The 26,768-nt window shown below is 46.1% G+C and overlaps 1 protein-coding gene across 7 annotated transcripts in view; it reads left to right on the top strand.

The window, feature by feature from the left end:
• Window positions 1–26,768, top strand: part of LOC140900626 (chymotrypsin-like elastase family member 1) — a 58,734-nt gene that overhangs the window by 31,401 nt on the left and 565 nt on the right. For 2 of the 7 annotated variants that reach the window (XM_073318146.1, XM_073318144.1), the window contains 2 exons: window positions 283–418; window positions 5,191–5,270. In XM_073318146.1, coding sequence (XP_073174247.1) covers window positions 283–402 — 120 coding nt within the window. In that variant the 3' untranslated portion in view covers window positions 403–418; window positions 5,191–5,270. Of the gene's footprint in view, window positions 1–282; window positions 419–5,190; window positions 5,272–6,780; window positions 6,836–8,274; window positions 8,370–11,217; window positions 11,314–11,688; window positions 11,797–12,110; window positions 12,197–16,051; window positions 16,128–18,192; window positions 18,276–19,593; window positions 20,735–22,688; window positions 22,764–24,560; window positions 24,657–26,768 lie in introns of those variants that run through there. The other 5 variants (XM_073318138.1, XM_073318140.1, XM_073318139.1 and 2 more) reach the window with 5 other exon arrangements.

The following is a 26,768-nucleotide window of genomic DNA, read 5'->3' as shown; positions in this document are numbered from 1 at the left end:
GACTGTTGATTACATTGTCCACTCAGACATGTAAATACACAAAAATTATCTCCCCACATGTCTTCTGTGGGTTACTTATTTTGCAGGATGTTTAACCCTTTCTTGCCAAGCGTCACACCCACCCAAATCCAACCAGCCAAACATACAGAACCTTCAATCCTTGGGCAGACCAGACAGTGGCTGCTCAGCATTCAGCAATGGAAATTAAACACTCCCTGATCTGATTTTTAAGCGGATGCTGAGCATGGTGGCAGCTGACGGTCTGTTTACTTCCTCCCCCAGAAAACTTTAAAACCACAAGTTCATACTGAAAACAGAAATTGCACCGTGAGCTGCAGCCATGGCAGATGGCAAGACAGGAGGAGCTGGGCAGTTTGCAAAGCAGGTCCAAAAGCGATTTAGCCGAGCCCAAGAGAAGGTACGCTTCACTCATTTGTTACTGCTTTGTGCCTTTGCAAGGAAAGCTCAGAACGTAGCATCCCCTTTCAGTTGTCCAGCTGCTTCGGGAGCTGAGAAATCATGCTATGAAACAAAGTGAGTGAGTGGGAGGTGTGTTCTGAGCACTAGCCTGTGTGTGTGTGTGTGTCTAATTCCCAGTGCTTTTGCAATCGTTGTGGAATTTGTAATTCAACGGTAGTATGAAAAAATGATGCGCAGAGACAGCTGCTTTGATGATAGCAAGGGTGATGTCCTGCTCCCAGTGAGCTTAACTCTATGTTGACTGGAGCTCTTTGTAACAAAAATAATGAGAGAGAGAGAGAGAGAGAGAGAGAGAGAGAATTAACTCCGTATCTGTGTACCTGGCTTAACTTCCATGGAGTGCTACCTAACGTTACTAGAGGGGGGCTTCATTCGACCTATCTCCAAAGGTCTCTGAGGAGGTGAGTTGCATTGTTTTCCTCCAAACCTTCCCCCAAACCATCACCTTGTCACCCAAAGTGTGTCTGCCACGGACGATGATGCCGAGTGGCAGTTACCCACAAGTACTGCGTGGCTGAGGGCAGTTCCTTTGGAAGGAGAGCAAGCCCAGAACAAGGCGGAGGGAGGGCTGGCAAGTGGAGTGAACTCCAGAAATGCTAGCTAGCCTAAACTCTCTTTTTATGAACTGTATCAGGAAGAGATGGGGGCTGGGCTCAGGAAGTGGGTAGAAACAGAGCTGGCCTCTGCTAGTTCCTCTAGTCTTGGTATTTCTCCCTTTTTAAGTGCAGCATCTCTGAAAGCAGAGGATTTTTGCCTGTTTTCTCTGGCATAGGATTAACCAAGCTGTCCTCGTCAGGACAGACCAACACCATATCTCTCTTTGACCAAAGCACAGAAATCCTTAGCGGAATCTTTCACCTCTGTGTCACTGATGTTGAATCTCCCCCTTAGGTTGAGTGACATTTGATGGCTGGTGGTGGCCTGGGTGGAAATCAGTTGGGGTGATCTCCAGCTGGTTTCCAGTGGACAACTGTCTTAGAAGAAGTTTCTACGGTGCTCAGCGTTCTGGGGCTCTGACCTGTTAAAGGCTGCTCTAGGTACTACAGCAGTAGAAATTATGGCTTAGCTCTGATTAGCTACCTTGAGCCTCATCCTATCAATCCTCTCATGTGAGCAGCCCTAACTGGCCTCCATCTTTCTATAGTATCTGAGTCTCATTGAATGCGGCCTACTGGTCACAACAGTTTTTCCCAGCTGGTAGTCTCAGTAGGGAGCATGGACCTTAGATGAATTATCCTTCCATTCCAGTGGTCTGTCTACACTGCAATCGGAGGTGTTAAGAGGCAGCAGGTTTCAAACAAACAAAAGGAATATTTCTTCACACAACACACAGTCAACCTGTGGAACTCCTTGCCAGAGGATGTTGTGAAGGCCAAGACTATAACAGGGTTCAAAAAAGAACTAGCTGAGTTCATGGAGGCTAGGTCCATCAATAGCTATTAGCCAGGATGAGCAAGGATGGTGTCCCTAGCCTCTGTTTGCCAGAAGCTGGGAATGGGCGCCGGGGGTGATGATTCCCTGTTCTGTTCATTCCCTCTGGGGCACCTGGCATTGGCCACTGTTGGAAGACAGGATACTGGGCAAGATGGACCTTTGGTCTGACCCAGTCTGGCCGTTCTTATGTTCACTGCAGCACACGTAGACATACCCGAGCTAGCTTGGCTCTAGCTAACTCAGGTACCAATAGCAAGGAAGCCACGGCAGCATGAGCTGTACAAGCCCATCCAGGATCCTGGGTACATAACTTGGGTGACTAGCCCTAACGCATGCTATTATGGCTTCACTGCTATTGGTACCCAAGTTAGCTAGATCAAAGTTAGCTTGAGTATATTGACATGTGCTGCAGTGATATCTCTGATTGCAGTGTCGATCTACCCAAGGTAAGAATAGAGGCAGGGTGGGGAAGGTTGTCCATGCTGTACTTGTTCTCTGAGATAACCAGAAGGCTCCGGTCTCCAGGGCTGTCAATCTGACGCTAAACTGCAACCAGTTTCTAGTGCTAAATTTGCATGCATGCACACATAGGCATCTGGAGCACCGTCTGCAAAGTTATTCTGGGGAAGCGCAGTTTCAGATTTTACCATCCTGTAAATCGCCTTGCCAGCTGGAATGATCTTCATGGCCGTTTGCAACTTTGGGTAGTTGTCGGCCTTAGCTGCTGTTCGTCAGCTACACCCACGTAGCGTTGGCTCTGCGCCTCCAGAATTCAGATGTGTGAACATGCAGAAAGGCGTTTGCCCTTGTCTGACCACAAACGCAGGCAAGAAACTTTTGAGCGCGCCAGAAAGTGGTGGTGTGCTTAACTATGAGAACATGGATTTTCATTTGGTATCTAAGAGAAGAGAGAGGAAGTGGTTTGGAAAAGCCTTTGGAGACTAAATTATTGTGTATTGTCCCTTCTTAGCTTCCCTTGAAGTAGATTCCCTGCTCTTCCACAGAAGTCCTGGGTGACTTTTGGCAAGCCCCTTATTCTCTCTGTGGCTTTAATTCCCCATCAGCAAAACGGGGATGCTAGCACTACTCCTAGGGGTGCTGAGGATAAATACATTAAAAATTGAGGCACTCAGATCATGGAGGCCACATAGGCATCGCAGACGTTTGAATTCTTTCTGTGCTCATTGGCTGGAGCCCTCTTCTCTTGTAGATATTTCATGTAGTTCAATAACCTGGATAGAATTTCTACACATTGCCCAAAACATCCGGGGCCAGCTACCCTCTGAATAATAGGTGCAGATCCTGCTGAAAGGGACTGTCTAGATGTGGTCCCTTCACAGGCTTTCCTGGGGAACCCTCTCTTCCTGATGAGACGCTAGGCACCTACCTGGGGAGCAAATATTTGATAATGGGCCCTTCAGTCTGGCAGAGAAAGGTACAACACAATCCAATGGGTGATGGTGAAGCTAAACAAAGTCAGGCCAGAAATAAGGCATACATTTTTAACAGTGAAGGTAATTAACCATTAGAAAGATTGACCAAGGGTCGTGGTGGATTATCCATCACTGGCAATTTCTCAATCAAGACTGGAAGTTTTTTGTAAAAGAGATGCTCTACTTCCAAAGGAATTATTTTGGGGCCGTTCTAGCATAAGTTGTACTTTATCCAGGAGGTCAGACTAGATTATCACAATGGTCCCTTCTGGCCTTGCAATCTACGAAACACACACATCTCTGATGCTTAAAGAAACCAATTTCTGCAGACCAGCCTCCTCCTGTGTTCTGTATTTCAAGCTCCTCACCATTTGGGTTTAATCTCCCAGATCTTCGCTCTTCGTCCAATTGAAGCTATTTGATTTTGGGGGTGGGGGGGGGAGGATTCTTTTCAGGAGGAGGATGATTTTGTGAGTGATGATGGGAAACTCCAGAGGAGAGAAGCTCTGAGGTGCAGATGTTCTCTCAGAGGTTGGGCATGTCACTGACTGGCACATGTTGGCGTGAGGAGAAGTTAGCTGACCTGGACTCCAGATGGGCTGCTTCCCCTTTAGCAAGTACAGAGTGACTAGTTATATCAATTCTTCATGATGTTACCAACCATATAGTCTTCTGAACCATCAGACAACACCGGGCTCAAAATGATTTAAAGAGAAAACTGAGTTACAGAAATGGCGGCCGGTGCTGGATATTTTGCTCTGGCTTGGCCTCAAGTCACGAAAACATCTCTGTTTACCTAAGCACTTACGCACGTGCTTAAGTTCCTATTTCTGAATGTGAAGGCTTAGCCAAGTGCAGTACACGTTCGGCTGAACCCCTGAATTGATCGTCACTGGGCGCAGTGTGCCACGCTGGAATGGACACGTGTTACACACTTCTTTTGGCTGAGGAAGTCCCTTCTGAGCCCCAAGCCAGCTCAAATCTCCCTACAGACCCCCACTACATCATGCACCTGGGTGGGTTGTCAGTAGCAGGGATCAGACTTGGAACCTCCGGCTCTAAGAGTATGAGTTTCTACTCCCTGAGCTAGCCAAGGCTGCAGCAAACCTCGTCAGTCTCTATGAGTGGCCCGGGGGCGCACAGCACCGCACTGGGCACGGGTTCCATTTGTTTTGGCGTGTCGTCGATGCAAACGGAGGAAAGGGGATTTTGAAATTCCACGGCATGTTGTCTTCCCTGAGTGGCTCAGACCTCAGCGAGTTTAAGCTTTTGCCAAACAGAAGCCTGTTTTTCTTCAAAGATGAACTAATGTTGACCTTTTAAATCTGCATCCTCGGTGAAATTCATTTGGAAAATAATTACACAAGATGAAGATTCAAAATAGGTAGCAGGATCTATTCAGGAAATGCTGGGTAAAATTCTCTGCCTTGTGTTGTACAAAAGATAAGACTAGATCATCCCAATGGTCCTTTCTGGCCTTAATCTATAAACCTACTTGCAGAATTGAAAATTACTAATAGTCGCGTGTTCCAGTTGAAAGGGGACTAATTTTTAAATTATGAACATTCATACACTTAATAGCACTTAGATGCCTCAGCTGAGATCAGGGCCCCTTTGTGCTAGGTGCTGTACATAGAATGAGAGATTACAAGGAAATAGCTTTCAAATGATCAGTAATTGTTGTTAATTACAGTAGTGGCTAGATTCTCCATCCCCCGTTGTACAAGGTGCTGCACATCGCGAGAGATTAAAATGGGAACTTCACAGCACCCCTCGTAGTTTATTAAGAGTTTTTCTCAAGGAGATTTTTTTTTTAAACTTGGTGTCTTTTTCTACCCCCCAGGTGTTGCAGAAACTGGGCAAGACGGTAGAAACCAAAGATGAGCAATTCGAGCAAAGCGCTTACGATTTCCAGCAGCAACAGGTTGGGTCTGACTGAAGGGGGCAGAGGGGAGAGAAGACAAGATCCCGAAAGACATAGGGGCAGAGGGTGGGGGAAGGGTCTTCTAAAATATGGGAGGGGCAGGGACATGGGAAGGTCATCTGAAAAGTGTGGGGGAGGGTCACTGAACATCTGGAGGAGGGGGATTCTCCTGAAATGTGGAGCAAGGAGCGGTGGTGGGGGATCTCCCATATAGCGGAAGGGAAGTAGATCAGGAACTAGCGGGAGAGGGTGTCTGATGAGATATTGGAGAGTGGAAATGGGGCGAGAGAGAGGCTGGTTTTCTTTCAAAGTCACTCTCTGGTGTAACCAGCCACTGCTTGAACTCCAGCAGGGCAGACGCAGCCAGCCCAGGAACTGGAGCATGAAGGTCAAATGGGTAGAAAGGCTCCAACAAAAAGAAATGCAGGTTTCTGATTAGCTAGAAACCTGCTCCATTGTCATGAAAGGTTAGGAACAGGAAATATGCCCCATGAACCCACACCTTCTTTGGAGCCGCTCATGCTTGTACACATACCTGTCTGGATACAATATGCCCTGCCCTGCCCTGTCCAGCTCTAACTCATCTGCAAGGTTTACCTTATCCCATCTTCTTGGTTTCTCCCACCACCACCATCCGATGCCCCTTGATTACAAGGAGGAGGGAGAGAAATCGTTCTCCTTAACGTCTGAGGATAGGACAAGAAGCAATGGGCTTAAATTACAGCAAGGGCAGTTTAGGTTGGACTTTAGGAAAAACTTCCTGTCAGGGTGGTTAAGCACTGGAATAATTGTCTAGTGTGGAATCTCCATCATTGAAGATTTTTAAGAGCAGGTTGGACGAACACCTGTCAGGGATGGTCTAGATAATACTTAGTCCTGCCATGAGTGCAGGGGACTGAACTAGACGACCTCTCAAGGTCCCTTCCAGGACAATTCCATGATTAGAACTGGCTGGAAACTGGATTTTCCGTTTTGTGGGAAATCCCGCCATTTTGAATTTTTTCCTGTTCTGAAGTGGAATGAAAACCCAAAAAAATTTCAAAATTTCCTCATGAAACAAAATTTCAAATAAAATCAAATAAAATCATGTCAGGTGCATCAAAAGGGTTTGCGTTGCCGATATTGAAACATTTCATTCCGGTTGCCACCTTTTAAAACCTTTTCATTGGAAATGTTGGAACAGGACAAAGCCGCATGTGACGACAGCATCCAAACGCTTTGTTTTGGGGGTTTTCTTCAATGAAATTTGGTTGAAATTGACATGTTCTGATCTCTACGATAATGGCATATTTTTTGTCTGAGGAAACCGTTTTGACAAATGTCCAGCCGTCTCTACCCTTGATTCTTCGCTGGATTTCTTTGAGCCTACTCGCACCCTTTGCTCCATTCACCTTCCCCACTGTGGCTGATGTGGCGCATTTCTGCCTCTGGCTGTTTTGTAATAGAAGTGCAGAGTAGAACGCCAGCTGCTGACGCAAACCCTGGCTGTTGCTCTTCTTTGCTTTACAGATTGAAGGCCAGAAACTCTACAAGGACCTTAAGGCTTTCCTCAGCGCTGTGAAAGGTATGAGACCCCAGTTCCTTCTTCAAACTTACCTTTTGCTGCTTGGTTCCCTGCCACATCGCGACTGACGCGCTATGTGGCCAACCTCGAGCCTTGAAAAATCATCAGACTGGCCGAAAAATCGTGAGAATTAAAAAAAAAAAAAAAATTGAGGTTTTATTTAGCTTCTGAATCTCTAGAGCCATGCTTGGATCACATTGTCAAGCCTTTCTCTGCAACCATGAGGTCTCAGAACATGCTTATTTTATTTTATTTTTGAGATTTACACCTAACCACATGACTCCAGGAGCTGGGGCTTTAGGGAAAATATCAAATAACTCAGGACCTGAGATAAAATTGCAAGAGTTGGCAACACTTCGGTGCCTCATTTGTGTTAGTCAGATAACTGTGACAGTTTTTTTTAAGCTCTCCAAACCAGGTCTGGGAGCCAGGCCACCACCCTGTTCTAATCCAACCTTTTATACTAGCTCCCTCTGTGGCTTTGGACAGTTGTTTCTCTTCACTGACCCTCTCTGTAAAATGGGTATCTATCTAAGTTTTTATATGGCCCCCATCAATGTAGTTTCTGAGTGTTTCACTGCCCTTAATAGGCTTTATCTTCCGAGTTCCCCTATGAGGTAGAGCAGTGCTATCCTCTGCATTTTACAAATGGGAAACTGAGGCACAGAGAGACTAAGTGTCTTGCCTGAGCTGGGTGTACCTAAGTCTCCTGAGTCCCAATTCCACTACCAGACCACCCTTCCTACCTGTATTTGCCAGACCTCCCAGTGTTGGAAGGCTACGGTCTTGGGGCTAAAAGAAAAGGAGTACTTGTGGCACCTTAGAGACGAACCAATTTATTTTAGCACTAGTGAGCTGTAGCTCACGAAAGCTGATGCTCAAATAAATTGGTTCGTCTCTAAGGTGCCACAAGTCCTCTTTTTCTTTTTGCGAATACAGACTAACACGGCTGTTACTCTGAAACCGGTCTTGGAGCTGAAATTTTCAAAGCCTCCCTAGGGGATTTAGCCACACATCCCATTCATTTCAGTGTGGAACTGTGCATCTCAGTTCCCTGGGAGGCTTAGAAAAGCTCAGCGTTTAGAAGAAGAATTTTAAACCATTGGCATTGATTCTTGAAGCTCCCTGCTATCCAGTGGCCTCCCACCATCCAGTGTCTCTGTCCGAGACTGGAGAAGTCACTCCTGGATCCAGTCAGACAGCTTTCCCCTTATCCCAGACTTGCTGGCTCACCACGTTCACCTTGGGTTTTATTCTCTTGGGTGCCTGACTTCTGTTAATGTCCTGGTCTTTTATGCCTACGGGATGTGTGTAGGTTTCACAGGGAGACTCCAATGGTAGCTCTAAACCTTAATGATGCAGCCGGGAAGTTGGCTTAAGGGGTGCTAATGACTCTGAGGTGGTAGCAGGTTTGCCACATGTTGGGTTGTCTCTTCCAGTGATGCACGAAAGTTCCAGGAAAGTGGCGGAAACCCTGCACGAAATTTACCATGTGGAATGGGATGGACACGGGGACTTGAAAGCCATTGCAGAGGTAAGAGATGGGATGAAATCTCCCTTGGGCAAGAAACACTAACTAGAAAATCTTCATTCAGCTGAAGGGTGGAGTAAGAAGACAGCTCGTCCAGTTAGGGCTCTAGCCTGTATTTTGGGAGAACCAGGTTCAAGTCCTTGCTCTGCCACAGACTTCCTGGGTGACCTTGAGCAAGTCACTTAACCTCTTCTGTGTCTGTTACCTGTCTATCCCCATCTTTGCTGTTGAGAGGAGCTGGCTTTCCAGAATGATACAGTTCCTGTTGTTCCTTTATTCTCTTCAGTTGATGCTTAAGTCTGTCCACTTTTGCCTTAGCTTCCACTTCCTGAAATCAAATATATGTCATTCTTTGTTCATGTTCAAAACACTGGTGTTCTCTTTCAGCAGGTTCTCCTTCCATATAAGCAATTTTTTCCTCATTTCTGGTTTCTCACTGCAAGCATTTTTGCTGGGTCTGCTTCCTTATCACTGGCAATTAACAGATTTCTCAGTTCCTGCTCTGGGATCTTTTTCTTAAGACAACCCCCTCTGTGAGTACAATTCTTCCAGGCTTTTTCTGTCAGGATCTTGATCTTGGGTCACTCACTGTAACTGATTTTTTTAAACTCTCCAATATCAAAATAAAATTTTGCCAAGTGTGTGGTTCTGATCCAAAAAACCCTTAACCTGTGGTAATGTGTATCCAAGCACGACTATGCCACTGTGACCGGGGTCCTAGTGGGGAGCCAACTGTCCTCACTCAATCAGGGTGAACTGCAAAGAATGGGGAAGCCAAACCTTAAAAAGCTGGTGGATATTCCAATACTTGATTTACCAAGCCAGCATAAAACAGCTTCTTTATTACCTTACTTTCTTACCTTACCTTACTACCTTTATTACCATACAGGCCTCCATCCAGGTACCCACGTCAAATATGATGAAAATTTCTGTAAATCTTATTTCATCATATAAAAGAAAAGACTCTACCAATCCCAAAGGATCGGACACATTACCTCCCAGGTTAACGAATGTTTCAGATCTTACCCAAATACATGCTACAGCTAATTCTTATTAACTAAACTAAAATGTATTACAAAAACAAGAGAGAGAGAGGATGGTTAAAAGATCAATATACATATAGAGTTCAATTCATTGAGGTGCAGATTCATAGCAGAGATGGTGCGCTTTGTGGTTGCAAAGAGTTCTTTCAGAAATAGTTCATAGTTTATAGTCCAATGTCCAAATTTCATTTTCAGGGCGCACCAGCATAACTGGGACCTCAGTCTTGGGACTCAAACTTCCCCTGACTACACCTAAGCAGATCAGAGATGACAGAATCAGGGCCCAAGGCTCTTTTATACAATGTCCTGTCTTTTGACGAGTTGGAATTCCTCAGGGAACAAAAGGTCATTAGGATGACTTTGAAGGAGATCCATCACTGGTACTTAACTTTACAAATTAACATAAGGCCATTTGATTGTTCCTCCACCATTCACAGTATGTTTCAAAGAGAGATGAATACTGAGATATCCCATATTACATGATAGGATGTTCTTTTGACCTCTGAATTATCAGAATACAGCACAGACAGGGACTGTTGATTACATTGTCCACTCTATGCAGACATATGTAAATACACAACAATTATCTCCCCACATGTCTTCTGTGGGTTACTTATTTTGCAGGATGTTTAACCCTTTGAAGCCATGCATCACAAGGGATAATAGCTCTGCTCTGCCTCCCAGGTGGGTTGTGAGGGGAAAAAGTACATCAAAGAGCTTGAGATGCTCAACTGATAATGGGGGGGGGGGGATATAAGTACCTAAGATTTATAGAAAAGGAATAATAGGCAACTTTCACTTTGTTCTGGACATTCCCTAAGGTAGCTGCATGTGGATGGAGGCATGGGTGGTGATGGCTTATGCAGTGACGTAAATTATTATATTTATATTGCAATAGCCTATCAAAGCCACACTCAGAGTGAGTCTTGTTGTGGTAGGAGCTGACTAGACAGGCGGTGGATGTTACAGATAAGTGATTAGAGAGACAAAGTGGGTGAGGGGGATCTCTTTTATTGGGCCCTCTTCTGTTGGTGAGAGAGGGGAGCTTCTGGGCTGACACAGGGCTGAAGGGGAAAAAAGCCTCTTTTTCTTCAGCTCTGTGTCAGCCCGGAAGCTCCCCTCTCTCACCAACAGAAGCGGGTCCAATAAAAGAGATCCCCTCGCACATCATGTGTGTGTGTGTGTGTGTGTGTCATATCCTGGGAGCAACATGGCTGCCCCAACGCTGCGTGAGACCAGGGGCTGTCCTTTTCAAAGCCAACTCCGAGGCTTAACATGAATAGAAGCTCTGTGGCTGGAGCCTCCAAATCCGCCTGGAACATCTCGCCAAGTTTCTGTGCTCTAACGGGTTTACTGACGAATTGAAAACACAAATGGGCACACAGACCAAACACCTGCGCATCATTTGGAAGGATAATAGTTTGTTTTATAATGAAGCCTTCAGTGATCCACTGACTCGAAAGAAGAGCCTGAGGCATTAATTGTATCTAGTCGTACTTACGATCACTCGTCACTCCAGTACCCGAGCCATCTTTAAGGTATTTATCCTCACAACGCCTCTGGGAGGTAGGCAACCGCCACTCAGCTCACGTGTAAAACTGAAGCACAGAGATGCTAAGTGACTTGCTCAAGGTCACACAGCCTGTGGCAAACAAGGGGACTGAACCTGGGTCTCACAAATCCCAGCCTAGCGCCCCTCCCCAACTGCTGAACCATCCTGACCCGGACCAGTCTAGGGAATGAAGCGTGGAGGCATGAGTCTAGGGACACAGCAGCCCTTCAAATGTCCCCCGTGTGTGTGTTTCCAGAGCAATGACCTCCTGTGGGAAGACTACGAGGAAAAACTAGCTGACCAGGCGGTGAGAACCATGGAGAACTACATGGCTCAGTTTGGTGAAATCAAGGTACCGGCAAGTGGAAACATAGGCTGTATTTTCAGAAAGCCGCACCCCAACCCCACTACAAAATAAAGTAGGGGGCTTTGCGTTTACGGTAAGCGGCACGGGATAGGCCCTGGGCAGCGATGCAAACAGATACCGCTCAGATTACTGAGTACACAACACTCTGGTAAGGGCAATGCACCGTGTGCTAGACACAAGCTACATTGCACATGAGGTGTCCCAGGGGTTCAAGGTACAGTATGACTGGGTGACGTGTGCAGCTATAGGATACAACACCCTTGAGCAGGGCTGTGGGTTGATTCGAAGGTACAGAACACCCTGCTAAGGGCCCTCTCCTCCTGAACTAACTCACCTTCCATGCGTTTGGTTTCTGACCAGGAGCGAATTGCTAAGCGGGGGCGGAAGGTGGTGGATTATGACAGCGCCAGGCATCACCTGGAGGCGCTGCAGAATGCCAAGAAGAAAGATGAAGCTAAGATTGCAAAGGTAAAGGCTAACTGTGCCGAACAGAACCTAGGAGGGCCCATGGTTTTTGCGCCTTCAATGCCGAATACTGGGTTAAGTCCCCGATAAGCACCTCACGGGGCCTTAAAGCGGGGCTGTTGCCAGTCTCTGAGACTGGGGATTGGCTCTAGCTGTCCAAGTGACTTCCAATTACCTAGCATATCTGGAGCGCCTGTGTGCAAAGATTCTTGCAGCTCCGAGTTCGGATCTCACCTCAACAGCTCAGCTCGTCTGTTTTGTTAATGCCTCCTTCACATTGCTGTGTCTGAAGACAGCTGTCCCCTTCCGTCACGCAGGCTGAAGAGGAATTCTACAAAGCGCAGGCTGTGTTTGAGGATCTTAACAAAGAACTTCGAGAGGAGCTCCCGGTTCTTTATAACAGGTAATGTCACATCCCCACCGGCTAAACCAGCTGGAAAATCACTCCGTTTTAAAAAGCAGCATAAAAAGGGCAAGTTAAATCTAGGAGAACTTGCATGTAGTCAGGAGGACTCTGGGGAGCCAAAATGTTCATTTCCATGGCACAACAGAGCATCTCATTCTTAATTCACAAGCAAAATGCAGCCTGCCACTGCCCTGTGCTATGGCAGAGACAGGTCATAGCAAGGGTGCAGAATGGCAGAGAAACCTAGCTGGGGAATGAGCTGCTTTATGCCACTGGTATATTTACCTGATAGGCAATAGGGTTTAGTGTTAATATCTAGATTGGAGGAAAGTATGAGTAAATCTTTGACCTATACGCTAAACTCCTTCAATTCCGAGGTTCTTGCTGGGAATTAAGAAAGGCAGAGTAACTTGTCTACAAAAAAAAAAATTAATCTGATGTGAGTTAAAAACCTGGAGTTCTAATCAGTATGGGTCCTTGTTATCCTCCTAGCTTCTAACCCTCAGCTTCTCAAATCTTCCCTGTTAAAACCACATCCTCTCTTTCCACCCCACAGATAGCTGAACGGGGTGGAGGGTGTTAATCACAGTTCTGGCTGCTGCCTGTTTTGGGGTCAGGGTGGATGGGGGAGACTAGATGAAGCAATTCCACAGCCAACGCTAGTTAACGTCTGGTCAAGCCATGGAACAGTGTGATATACAATCCAATTCAACAAAGTTGTAGCACACAAGCAAATATCTCCTCTTGCTTTAACAAATAATTGTGTCCGAAGGAAAGATACTGGCCAAAATGTTGCACTCTGAGGCTAGACACTGAACTCTGCATTAAGACTCTTAAAATTAAGTGTTCCAAAACAGAAAACCAAAATTCACGGCCAAATTTGGAAAATGTGCCCTTAACCACACCTTCCTTTATCCCACTGTAGTGGGAATAATAAGACACAGAGCGCCCTCCCATGACAGTGCTTTGAGAGCTGGGCCTGAAAAATTCCGATGATTAATGACCAAAAGATGGCAGTAGAGGTTCACAAACAAGAATAAGAGGAGGAGGACTTGTGGCACCTTAGAGACTAACCAATTTATTTGAGCATAAGCTTTCGTGAGCTACAGCTCACTTCATCGGATGCGTACTGTGGAAACTGCAGAAGACATTATATACACAGAGACCATGAAACAATACCTCCTCCCACCCCACTCTCCTGCTGGTAATAGTTTATCTAAAGTGATCACTCTCCTTACAATGTGTATGATAATCAAGTTGGGCCATTTCCAGCACAAATCCAGGTTTTCTCACCCTCCGCCCCCCCCAACACAAACTCACTCTCCTGCTGGTAATAGCCCATCCAAAGTGATCACTCTCTTTACAAGGTGTGCTGGAAATGGCCCAACTTGATTATCATACAAATCCAGGTTTTCTCACCCCCCCCCCAAAAAAAAACACACACACACACAAACTCACTCTCCTGCTGGTAATAGCTTATCCAAAGGAGAGTGAGTTTGTGTGTGTGTGTGTGTGGTTTTTTTTTGGGGGGGGGGCGGAGGGAGAAAACCTGGATTTGTGCTGGAAATGGCCCAACTTGATTATCATAGACGTTGTAAGGAGAGTGATCACTTTAGATAAGCTATTACCAGCAGGAGAGTGGGGTGGGGGGAGGTATTTTTTCATGCTTTGTGTGTATAAAAAGATCTTCTACACTTTCCACAGTATGCATCCGATGAAGTGAGCTATAGCTCGCAAAAGCTCATGCTCAAATAAATTGGTTAGTCTCTAAGGTGCCACAAGTCCTCCTGTTCTTTTTGCAAATACAGACTAACACGGCTGTTACTCTGAAACAAACAAGAATGTGGCCGATGTACTGTGTAATAATACTATGAATTACATTTGTATGTTTCAGAGTAGCAGCCGTGTTAGTCTGTATTTGCAAAAAGAACAGGAGGACTTGTGGCACCTTAGAGACTAACCAATTTATTTGAGCATGAGCTTTTGCGAGCTATAGCTCACTTCATCGGATGCATACTGTGGAAAATACAGATCTTCTGTATTTTCAAATAAATTGGTTAGTCTCTAAGGTGCCACAAGTACTCCTTTTCTATTTGTATGTTTCTTTGTTTGAAAGGGGGACAATAAAAGGTTACGCAAACTGGAGCGAAACCATATGATCTATCAGTTAGCAAGAGCTCTTGTGCGAGCCCCCTGTCATCCTGCAGTGCCTTTTTGATACCCAACTCCCTGCCATAACAATGACTTTTAGAAATTATATTAATTTACCGACATGTTTTACTCATTTTAATTTGCAAGCAGTTTGTATTGGAATAGAACCAGGGCAAGAGCAGTTGTTAATGCTAGTTTCTATCATGGTCTTATAGTTAAGACACTGCACTAGGTCTCTGACACTCTATTCCGTATAAGTTCTTATATTGTGCTCAGATGTTACAATGATGAGCACTGTATCAGAACCTATATAGAATAGAAATCCCAGTATTCTGGAGAATGACCATTCCATTTCGTAACAACTTTCAAGGTTCCGAAATTTTGGGTTTTGCCCCACAGTGGAACAAAAAGAAAACCTTTCAAACATGTTTGTGACAACGGAATTGGGTTGAAATGTCCATTTGGGATCCAAAAAAAGTAAGGTTCTGTCTCTCTTCTCCCCTGCGTCAGAAAGTCCACTCTGAACCTGAGCAGCCATTCCGTCGAAGGCCAGTCGAAATCATGGTGTTTTCACAAAAATGTTTTGGCTGCAACAAAATTTCATTTTTTTGACCAAATTTTTTTTTTTTAATTGACAAAATTTTCCAGCCAGGTTCTATTCCTGGCTCTGCTATAGACTTCCTGTATGCCCTTGGGCAAATCACTTAACTGCTCTGTGCCTCGGTTTCCCTACCAGCAAAAGGGGAAGGATGATATCTGTGATCTATATTCTTAGATTGGGGGCCATCCCCATACTATGTGAGTACTTCAATAACATATCCGCACACCATCCCTGTCAGGGAAATATTGTAATTCCCATTTTACAGATGGGGAACTGAGCACTGTTACATGCAGTGTTGGTGAAGCCGTGCCAGTCGCAGCACATTCAAGAGACAAGGTGGGGCAGATAAAAGATATTACCCAGATATTACCTCACCCAGCTTCTCTCTCACAGTGGACCAGTCAGATGTGCCATTTTACTTCTGCCTACCAACCAGTTCCACTGTAGCTTTTGCATCAGTGCTCTGCTCAGACAATCTGCCAGTTCTCCAGCTCAATTCATTAAGTCACATGGAGGACATACCCAGCTCATGTAGAACCAAGTCAGCTGGGAAAGCCGGTATACTCGAGGGGTTAATTTAATGGACAGGGAATCAGGATTCCTGTTCTCTATTCTTAGCTCTGCCATACACCCACAAGACATGTCATCTCTCTGTACCCCAATCTATAAAATGGCTACAGTAAAGCTGAAGCTTCATAGTGCTCTGGATGTAAAGTGATGTGAAATCTCGCACAAAAAGGATCGACAGCTGTGCAGAGTGATTAGCATTCCTACCCATAGATTTAAAAGCCAGAAGGGATCATTCTGACATCAGGTCTGACCTCCTGCATACCCCAGGCCAAGGAACCTCACCCAGTAACTTCTGCATTCACTCAAACAGAAGTTAGGGTCTTAAAGCATCTCTTTTTAAAAAGAGACCGTCTTGATCTCTAGACTTCAGGTTATGGAGACTCCATCACAGCCTAAGGTAAGTTGTTCCGATCCTCGATTACCCAATCGTTATTCCAGCCTATTCTCTTCATTTCTTCACCTTCTGTTCCTTTCATTGCATGGCATGATTCAATTTGCTATTTATTTATTTTTGGTTTATTTCTGAACAGCCGCATTGCTTGCTACGTGACCATCTTCCAGAATATTTCCAATTTAAGAGACATCTTCTACAAGGAGATGAGTAAGGTGAGAGACTGGCCCTTAAAATATAAGCCTGTTAAATGACGCACAGAAGATGTGTTTTCCTAGTAATGGGGTCTCAATTGCTTTAAAAACTGTTCCTTTGAGCATTAGCAATAATTGCCCACTGCTGCCACCTAGAGGACAGTTAGGAAGGTTAAAAAAAATAATCCACCCACCACCGGTCCTTTGTTTCCCCTCCTCCCGCCATGACTGGAAAGGTCTTAACAGACCACTTCAACTTGCATGGTTACTTGAAATATGAAATATTCTACCTTGTATTTAGCTGAGACACTCTGAGTACCTTTCCCAGACCTGAAGAAGAGCTCTGTGTAAGCTCAAAAGCCTGTCTCTCTCACAAACAGAAGTCGGTCCAATACAAAAGATTCCCTCACCCGCCTTGTCAGATTATCCAAGGAATTTGTGTTCCCTTGAAATGTAATTTTAAGGGAATCCATCTGATGTTGCTCTCTTGTTGGTCGGACGACCTGTGTTAACCAGACTAGTCCCTAGCATATCCCAGTGCTGCCAGAAGAGCCTTGTGAGCTGGGTTTTTATAGATAAAGTCATAGATTTTTAAAGGGACTCTTAGATCGTCAGTGTTTCCAACCTTTCCAGACTCCTGTCCCCCTTTCAGGAGTCTGATTTGTCTTGCTTACCCCCAAGTTTCACCTCACTTAAAAACTACTTCTTACAAAGTCGGACATAAAAATACAGAAGTGTCACAGAGCGCTCGTACTGGAAAACAGCTGATGTTCTCATTTTCACCATATAATGATAAAACAAATTGACTGGGATATAAATAGTGTACATACATTTCAGCGTGGTACTTGAACCTGTTTTTCACTTGTGAGCCTTGTCTGAAGCCCAAGCCCACCACCCGAGGCTGAAACATGTAACTTAGTTTCGCATGGCTCCCTCTGCCCTGGGGACCAGGAGCAACTGCCTTGCTTGCCAACCCTTAACACCAGACCAGTACTTGTAACGCGCTCCCCACCCCCACCCCCCAAACCTGTCCCATGACCCCATCCGAGATGCAACCCCCAGGGTGAGAAACACCAATCTAGATCAGTTGAGTATCCCCTGGAAGACCGCTGCATCTCCCCAGGGGTACACGTACCCCTGGCTGAGAACCACAGGCCTGACTCCTGCATTGCACAAGCCAGAGAGTTTCACCCAGTTACCCCTGTACTGAGCCCAATAACTTGTTTGACTAAAGCATCTCAGAAAGGCATCCAGTCTTGATCTGAAGACCTTGAGATACCACTTCCTTGAGTAGTTTCTTCCAATGGTACGATCACCCTCACCGTTAAAAATTTCTGCCTGATTTCCAATTTTAAATTGTCTGGCTTTAACGTCCAATCATTGGTTCTTGTTATGACCTGGTTAAAGGGAAGATTTGGAGAATGTGGGGGGCAGGAAATGCAGCCCCAAATGAAGGGAAGGGAGAAACACAGAGGGCTTCTCATGGGCGGCAAGTGAACCCTGGGCTCGGGGAGGCTAGCCCCCAGCCCGCCCTGCCCCTCCTGCCTGAGGTCACGCCCCTCCCGCCCCAGCTCAGAGAGCCCCCAAGCGCCCCCAGGCCTGGAGCGCCGGGTGTGGTGGTGGGCAGATGACACAGCCCCCCCCACCTAGGAGTGCAGTACTGGGAAGGAGGGGGTCTGGGGGCAGATCATGGACAGGGCCATGCAGGGATGTTTGGGGAGGCTCAGCCTCCCCCAGCCTTTGATACCCACCCATGGGGCTCCTCCAGAAGCGACTTCCTGTCTTGAGTCATGTAGATCAGTGTTTCTCAACTACCGGTCAGCGGCAGTCTCCTTGCCAGTCTTTGAGATTTCCCTGAGACAGTTTAGGAAGGCAGTAAGCCAGTCCCTGGTATCAAAAAGTTGAGAAACGCTGGTCTAGATAGTCCATGTTACAGTGGTTCAGACAGTGGGTGAGCAGAAGTCCATGCTCACAGGGCTGTGAAGAGAAACCATGTGAACTAATTCTCCCTGATAAAAGAAGAGAAAGCTGTAAAGTATCATCTCATTGTAGGTTCTGATGTTTGCTTCTCTCCCATTGTTTTCAGCTGAACCACGACTTGTATGAGGTGATGAGCAAACTGGAAAAGCAGCACTCCAGCAAAGTCTTTATCATTAAAGGGGTGCCGAGGTAAATGGCTTTCCAGTTCTCATGGTAGATAAGGTCTAGAGGGATGCTAAATCTCAAACAGGGGGAGCGCTGGGTGCCATGTTAGATCACGGAACATTTCAAAAGTACCTCAGTGAGTCAAGTCCCTATTTCCCATTGACTTTTTCGATGGACCTTAAGCTTCTAAGTCTCTAATGCATCTACGCTGCCTCTCTGCTGACCCATCAACGTCAAATTAAATGCTATGCCTCTTGCAGAGGTGGAGTAATTAAGGCGACATTACAGGAGTGTTAGGTTGGCAGAAGGCAGCTGGTAGCGTAGAGACATGTTATTAGTTCAACTTAAGGTGGCTTCCGTCGGCCTAAATTTGTAGCGTAGACCAGGCCTTAGGAGCTATGGAGAATGTTCTCCTATGCCTTCAAGCCCTGATTCTCTGAGGTTTCCTGTTTCTTTAAATGAATGTAAATAAAATGCAGTGAATCAGAAAATAATGACGTGAACGTAAAGTTGACTCTGACCAAGATTTTCAAATCTGACTATGGATTGTGGGAGGTGCCTCAACCCTCAGAAGTCTGGGCTGAGGTTCCTCAATGGGGCCCGATTTTCAAACTGTGCTGAGTGCCTCGTCTCTGAAAATCAGAGCCCATAAATGTGTCTCAAATGTTGGCACCTTGGAATCATTAGTTTACTTTTTTTTTTACTCACCTCCTCTGTCTCTGGAGCAGCCTCCTCAGAACCCCTGGCTAAGATACCCTTGGGTGGAACTCCTGGCCGGTTGTACTTTGGTCAACGTGTGGGTTTTTGATACTGGTTTTTTATTCCTTTATCGCTGGGAGTGAAGAGAAATCTAACTGGGTATAGTCATTGCCTCAGTGAGTCTTGGAGTATTTAAAATCCAGCCTCCCCAGGAGGGCAATCTCACAAATTTCAGCCAATATAACCCACTGGTTAATGTGTGATTTAGACCTCACACCCCTACCCTGGGCCTGACCCAGAGAGAATGAGTCTGCTGCAGTTCAAAACTAGGGAAGTTCGTCCTTTAGCTCAGGCTATAGAGGCTCATGCTTTAGCTGTGGAGATCCCTGGTTCAATCCCTGGTGAAGGCCAAACTGACCGTCACTACACTGGGATTAGTTAAAGACGTCTGGTATCTAGGAAACACGCATTTGGTTGTTGCAGTCTGTCTGTCTGGAGCCTATGGCCAGTCGTACTCTTGCTGGGATTGTATGTATTGGGGGGATTAACGTTGGGTGGAGTAGGTGCAAAGTACTTAGATAGGTGACGTGTGTCACAGAGAGAACACCCTATGCAAGTAAAAGCACTGTCTTCTTTAATGCAGTAACAGGCGCTCACTGGTCATCTCCTCCCCGGTGAGTCGTCCTCCTGTCGTTTTCACATCACTGGGAAATTCTGCAGATGGGACCTCTGAGCTGCCTCCTAACAATTCAACGTGTCATGCGAGAGAATCTGTTTCTTCAGCAGCAGAGGGGGAGGCCGCATCCTCCGGTGGCAGCGAAATCCAGGATGAGCGGCCGGCATCTCCTGCTGCTGTTTTGACCCCCGACAAGAGAGAGTCCATGTCAGCAGCAGAGGTGCAGTCCGGGTCCTCTGGTGCCAGTGAAATCCAGGATGAGACACCCACCTCTCCTGCTGTTCTGATGCATGACAAGAGAGAGTCCATGTCAGCAGCAGAGGTGCAGTCCGGGTCCTCTGGTGCCAGTGAAATCCAGGATGAGACACCCACCTCTCCTGCTGTTCCGATGCATGACAAGAGAGAGTCCCTGTCAGCAGCAGAGGTGGAGTCCGTGTCCTCTGGTGCCAGTGAAATCCAGAATGAGAATCAGACTGGGACTCTGGAGGAACCCAGCCGAGTGACAGAGAGGTCATACCGGGGAGTTGAAGATATTGCAGCAGCTACGGCTGCAGAGATTCTATCTGCCGCTATAGCTGAGGCTGTGAGCAAAGCCAAAACGTCTCTGCCGCCCTCTGATGGTGCATCAGCCCAAACCCAGACTCCAGGAAGCCTGGAGGCCGATGCTAGAGACCTGCAGGGGGGAAATGAATGCTCTGTACTCCATGCGAGCAATGAAATCCCATCTCTGCAAGCACCCCCTTCACCTGACTTGAGAGAGGAGACCAACCCATCAGGAGATACCCAACCCACAGCTTCCCAGCAAGAATCAAGTCAGCCAGGAAACGGGATGCCCCTCGGTGAGGTTTTAGATTGCCCTGAAAATGCCACGTACCCTCCTGATGAAGACACTTCCCCTCCCACCCCAGTCCATGAAGTCCATCAAGACCCAGCCAGCACCCGTGGCTCCAGTCCACCCAAAGCAGAGGAATGGGCCAATGGCCAGAAGCAGCCACAGACAGAGACTGAGCGGACCATTTGCCAGCCAAGCCGGGAGGCCGAAGAGGACCGGGGCAGCGAGGGGAGCATGGAAGAACTAAACATTTCCCCAACGGTGACTGAAACGCAGGTAAGAAACAACAGAATGAATGTGGGACAAGGGTTTGGCTGCTGACCAGTGGCCTGAAGCAAAGTCATTGCAGGTATCTGCTGTAACATGGGAATAACAAGCAAGCGGGTGCATTGAGGAGATGAAAGGGGGGCTACTGGAGAAGCGGGGCGGCAGGTGCTAGGACCCAGAGAAGAGACCTGCTTGAATTGTACTTGTCCTTGCCAGAAATGTTACTGACAACCAGGGCCTTTACCTGGGTCTGTTGCCTACACGAACCTTTGCAGCTGAAAAGCAATTTGCTCGTGGCAAAATATATTGCAAGTTTTCCAACTTCCAATGAACTTGCAGGGCAGTGGGGGGGAGGAGAGCAGTTCCCAGCAGCGAGGAATTGGTCACTCCATGGAGAATGCTCTCCATGATGTGGTTTGCTTTTTCACTGGGGATGAATAGGAAACTATTTGCTGAATAAGACTCGTTTCCTCCTCCTTTTGTTCCAAACCCAGTTGTGTTTGGATAGTCATTAAGGTGTGTCTGAAAAACCCAACTTCAACCAAGAAACTGCAGGGACAGCAGTTAGTGTTCATCATTATTTCGACTGCCGCAGGAGGGTGCATCGCATTTTCCGAATAGTTGCTCTTCTGCACGCCCAGCTTTTGCCACTCTAACGCTGGGACTTGTTTCTCACACACCGATACGTTCTCTGTGGCTCCCTTATATGCCTCCAGCCCTCCCAAATGGGAGGTTTTTCCCACACCCAGAAGTGCTCACAAGTGCCCTGAAGATCAATGTGTATTTTTAGCCTCTCCCTCACCCATCCATTTCCCAGGCTCATAGAATATCAGGGTTGGAAGAGACCTCAGGAGGTCATCTAGTCCAACCCCCTGCTCAAAGCAGAACCAACCCCAACTAAATCATCCCAGCCAGGGCTTTGTCAAGCCGGGCCTTAAAAACCTCTAAGGAAAGAGATTCCACCACCTCCCTAGGGAACCCATTCCAGTGCTTCACCACCCTCCTAGTGTTTCCTAATATCCAACCTAGACCTCCCCCACTGCAACTTGAGACCATTGCTGCTTGTTCTGTCATCTGCCACCACTGAGCTCCATCCTCTTTGGAAACCCCCTTCAGGTAGTCGAAGGTTGCTATCAAATTTTGTTGCATGGTAAGGCTGGGATTTTCACAGGAGCCTAAGGGATTTAGGCACCCAACTGCTGCTGGGTTTGTGCACCTCTTGTCCCAAAACCACAGCAAAAGGCGTTTCCAGTCAGCACGCGTTTAGAAACAAGCATGCTTGTTTGGCATGGTCGTGCTCCTTGTCATCAGCCATGAAAAGGGGAGAGCCTATCTGGGAGGAAACAAACTGCATCCAGTCGCTGTCATTGTACAGCACCTTGCGCAGTGGAGTTCTGGCCCATGACTGGGGCTCCTAGGCACTATTTCAGTACGAGTGATATGATGATGATAAAGCAAAGTTTAACCAAAGTTTGTGGCTTTCCCCATGAGGGGCAAGTGAGCCGTGCTGTGTGCAAAGCTCCTCCTATGGACATGAAGCTGCTTAGCGTTCTCTATTAGTGATCTGCACCTGTGAATCTCTTCCTTGATAGGAGGTGACTGAGTTAATAGAGTGGAAATGTTGAAGGGTCAGCTTGTCCTATCCTGACACGCAATTGTTAGTGCTTCACTCTGGGTGTAGTTCAGGAGGGCTGCTGGCCGTGTCAGAGTAGCAGCATCTGGATCTAAATCAGAAGATCTGGGAATCCACTGAAGGAAGCAGGGACTCTGGGCTGAAAGGCCGGATTAGTTCCGGTTCCCAACTATAGTCCTACATTGTATTTTCTAAAAACTATTTTGCAACGTTGCTTTCTGTGTAGTCTGTGATGCCACCAGCAGCCCGAGGGCCAGCCAAAGGGATAGTTCTGTGCATGGGCAAAGAAGCTAGAGTAACCGGACCCATCAAATGTCCTTCTGATTTCAGATGATGTTTGGCTTCACTCCAAATGGTGAAACAGGCAGCAGCAGCCATGAGCTGCCTGTGGGCTTCCTCTTCAAGGTAAGAAGACAGCTAAGGGGGGATATGATTGAGGTCTATAAAATCATGACTGGTGTGAAGATCATAAATAAGGAGGTGTCATTTACTCCTTCTCGTAACACGAGAACCAGGGGTCACCAAATGAAATTAATAGGCAGCAGGTTTAAAACAAACAAAAGGAAGTATTTCTTCACACAACAGTCAACCTGTGAAACTCCTTGCCAGAGGATGTTGTGAAGGTCAAGACTCTAATAGGGTTCAAAAAAGAACTAGGTAAGTTCATGGAGGATCGGTCCATCAATGGCTATTAGCCAGGATGGCCGGGGATGGTGTCCCTAGCCTGTTTGCCAGAAGCTAGGAATGAGCGACAGGCGATGGATCACTTGAGGATTACTTGTTCTGTTCATTCCCTCTGGGACACCTGGCACTGGCCACTGTCAGAAGACAGGATACTGGGCTAGATGGACCTTTAGTCTGACCCTGTATGGCCGTTCTTATATTCTAAGAAACGCCAACTACCTGCTGTACCATAAGGCTGAGCAGAGGTGGCCTAGTGGCTAGGACACTGGCTGGGGAGTTGGGAGACCAGGAATTCTGTTCATTGACCTGATGTGTGACCTTGGGCAAGTTGCTTCTTGTCTCTGTTTCCCCTCCCATCCTTTGTCTTATTTATTTACACCGTATATTCTTCATGGACCATTTCTTCCTATGGGTGTGAACAGCAGCTTGCACAGCGGGGTCCTAATCCCAGTTGGGGCCTCTAAGTGCTCCTCTAATACGAATTCCCAATAATGACACAGCTGGGGTTGATTCAAAGGCCGACCTTGAGCAAAAGAATTTTGCGTTTCGCTGGTACCAGAGGGCTTGTTGACACTACACAGGCTATACCAGCAGTGCCTCCTAGTGGAGACACTGCTTATACCAGCAAGAGGAGTTAGTATAGTTAAACTGCAACAACAGAAGCCATACCAGCAAAAGGACCCTCTTTCTGGTACTGTATAGCTGCATGTAGATGGGAGGTTTTGCCGGCATAACTGTGTCAGTCAAGGGTGTGGTTTTTTCACACCTCTGAATGACAGAACCATGCTGACAAAACTCTGTAGTGTAGTCCTGGCCTCTGTCAATATTAATACTTACTATGATTAATCATGCATGAATAAGTGCCTAGGGATCCAGCCGAGACTGGGGCCCCATTGTGGGAGGTGCTGTACAAACACAAAATAGTGTCTGCCAGGAAGAGCTGATAATTCTAGACAATGCAGATGACAGATAGGGGAAAGCGACACCACACACAAGCAGAGTGAACAATGTGATAGCAATCAGCTGTTTGATACAATCAGCAATTGCTGGAGGGGAGGTGGTTGTCCTCCTGAGATGTCACCAGTAGCAGCCCTTTGCGTTCACATTTTAGGGACACACAAACTTTGGATTTGCAGGCAGGATAATCCCAGGGGATCCACATTCTTTTCTTGCCTGCCTATTCCATCGCTACTTTAAAAAAATAGGTCCCAAGGGCCAAATTCTGCCTTCAGATGCATACTTCTTTGGCTTCAGTGCCCTAAATAATGTAAAGCAGCAGTTCCGAGCAGTATTCCCAGTCTGGGTCTATGAGCTGCTCCCTGGGGTGTCATCTGAAAGGGACCTGCTAATTAAGCAATGACACATGGTATGGAATGTGGCTATCAAGAGACAATTGCACCATTCTGACAGAACCTGTGTATCCGAATTCCACCATGTACCATCCCATCCTGCTGGTGGGGAAAGAGTCAGTGATTCCAAGGAAAGTAACTTCTCACTAATCCCATCTTCACATTCCAGGCTCAAGCAATCCAGACTCACATATCAGACGATGAAAATCATCTGCAGTTCAGGGAAGGGGAGATAATTCTGGTGGTAACCAACTCTCAGGCCCAGGTAACAGCGAGCCACCATCTCTCATTCCCGAGCGGGGAGGTGGTTTGTGGGATTTCTGACGCTTCCAAAATTTGGGTGAAAAATTGGTAAAAAAAAAAAAAAAAAAAAAAATACGAATAATTGCTTTTGTAAAACCCGGGAAAGTTTCAGTAAAAGTCGATAAAAACTGAAAACAAAGAGCCTGACTATTTGGTAATGGGGGATGGGATGTCTTGGCAATTTCCTGTTGCTGCATACTATGTAGGTAGGACCTGATATGATCCTGTTGCAGTCTCTTCTCTCAGTATGTAAGGGCTTGTCTACGTGGGAAAGCTTCACACAGTCTAACTTTAAATTGTATCCGGTTTTTAAAAAAAAGACAATTTAACTGGTACAAAAGGTGGTGTACAGATGCTTTTATTTTGGTTTAATTAAACCTGTTTCTAATTGATGAAAGCCAGATCTACACTGAAAACTTTTGCTGGCATAGCAATGTCAGTCGGAGATGTGGTTTGTGACCAATACAGCCAGCAAAAGCCCCTAGTGTAGCTACAGTAATACCAGCCAAACTGCCCTTTTCTCTCACTGGGGTGGAGCGGGGAGGGGGCACTGGAATAAGTTACACTGGTGAAACCAAAGTTTTGTTGCATCCACTCTAGGAGCACTTTGCCCGTCTAGTATATTGGTACAGCTAGAGCAGCAAAGCCTTCAAGTGTAGAGCTAGCATGGAGCTAAACAGAAGTAAACCACTCTTAAACTGGATTAAGGGTTTATCTACACACAGACAAGATGTACTGCTTTAACTATACTGGTATAATTAAAGGAATACGACTCCCGTTAGGGTGAGTGCAGGTATACCGTACAGGAAGAGGAATAAACCATATTGATAGAACTATAAGTCCACACTAGGGGTCGTACTGGTAGAACTTTGGGTAAAAAACAAAAAAAATCCACCACACCTCTAAGAGACGTCATTTTCCTAGTAAAAGAACTGTGTAGACCAAGTCTAAAAGTGTCTGTGCAGTGTTTGCGCCGATTTAAATTCACACCTTCAGTTATACAAGTGCAACTTTCCCATGAGCACAAGGCCTAATAAAATGCAGGCATAGTGCCTGCAATACACATGTGTCTGTTTATCATTTCTCTTTCACCTTAAGTAGACCTTCAGTCAATCATTAACTGATCTCCCAGCTCCTTTCTCCTCTTGCTAAACTATTTCCTTGGTGCTGACAAGTCACTTCCTGTTGCTGAAGAGATTTAGAGGCAAATTGGTAGAGCAAGCTGGGAATTGTCTGATGAAATGTTTTTTCCATCAGAAAATGCCGGTTCACAGAAACAAATTTTTCATGGGAAAAGGTTGGTTTTGACAAATCTAATTAGAAAATTTTGTGGGGGAAACTTTAAAATTGTTAAAATGACCTGTTTCAGTGTTTTCTAAATTAAGTGTTTTGTTTTCTGGTTCAAAATAACTTTTCGTTTTGAAATTTTCGTTAGCTTTTACTAAAAGCTTTTTTATTTTTAAAGTCGAAATCTAAATTAAACATTTTAATGGACTTGATGGAAAAAAATTTTTGGACTATCAGGTTGCAAAAATTTGAGCTTTTGACTTTTCAGCCTGATTTGAGGCAGGAAAAAATATCAAAACCTCAAACTCACAAGATAGGAAAACCATTTCCCACCCAGCTCGTCAGTTGGTTCCTTCATCTGCACACTTGAATCTGTGTACTGTCTCTGTGATGAAGATGCTGTCACAAGAGGGTAAACCTAAGGAGAGGTGCAATATTAAAGCTGAGATTTTTTCAGAGCTGTCTAATAGACGCAGATACCCCAGTTAGAATTAGCGGGAACTGGGTTTCCACACCTGCTAGGTGACTTTAAAGCAAAGAACTCCTCTTTGAATCATGAAATGGAAAAGACTGGATAGGTTCCACCCAGTCCATCTCTCTGGACCCAATGCAGGATTGTTCTGTACTGCTGCATCTAATCTAGTTTTAAATGTCCCAAGCCATGTCTCCACCCTGCAACCTTTGGGAAACTTTCACAGTCCAACAGCTCTCACTGTCAGGAACATTTTCCTGCTACTCAGCCTTAGAAATCCCTTTCCACTCTTCCTACTGGTCCTGACCCAGGTTT

This window comes from Lepidochelys kempii, chromosome 20 (genome assembly GCF_965140265.1).
Source record: "Lepidochelys kempii isolate rLepKem1 chromosome 20, rLepKem1.hap2, whole genome shotgun sequence".
Taxonomy (NCBI): Eukaryota; Metazoa; Chordata; order Testudines; family Cheloniidae; genus Lepidochelys; species Lepidochelys kempii.
This window is presented reverse-complemented; position numbering and strand designations above follow the sequence as displayed.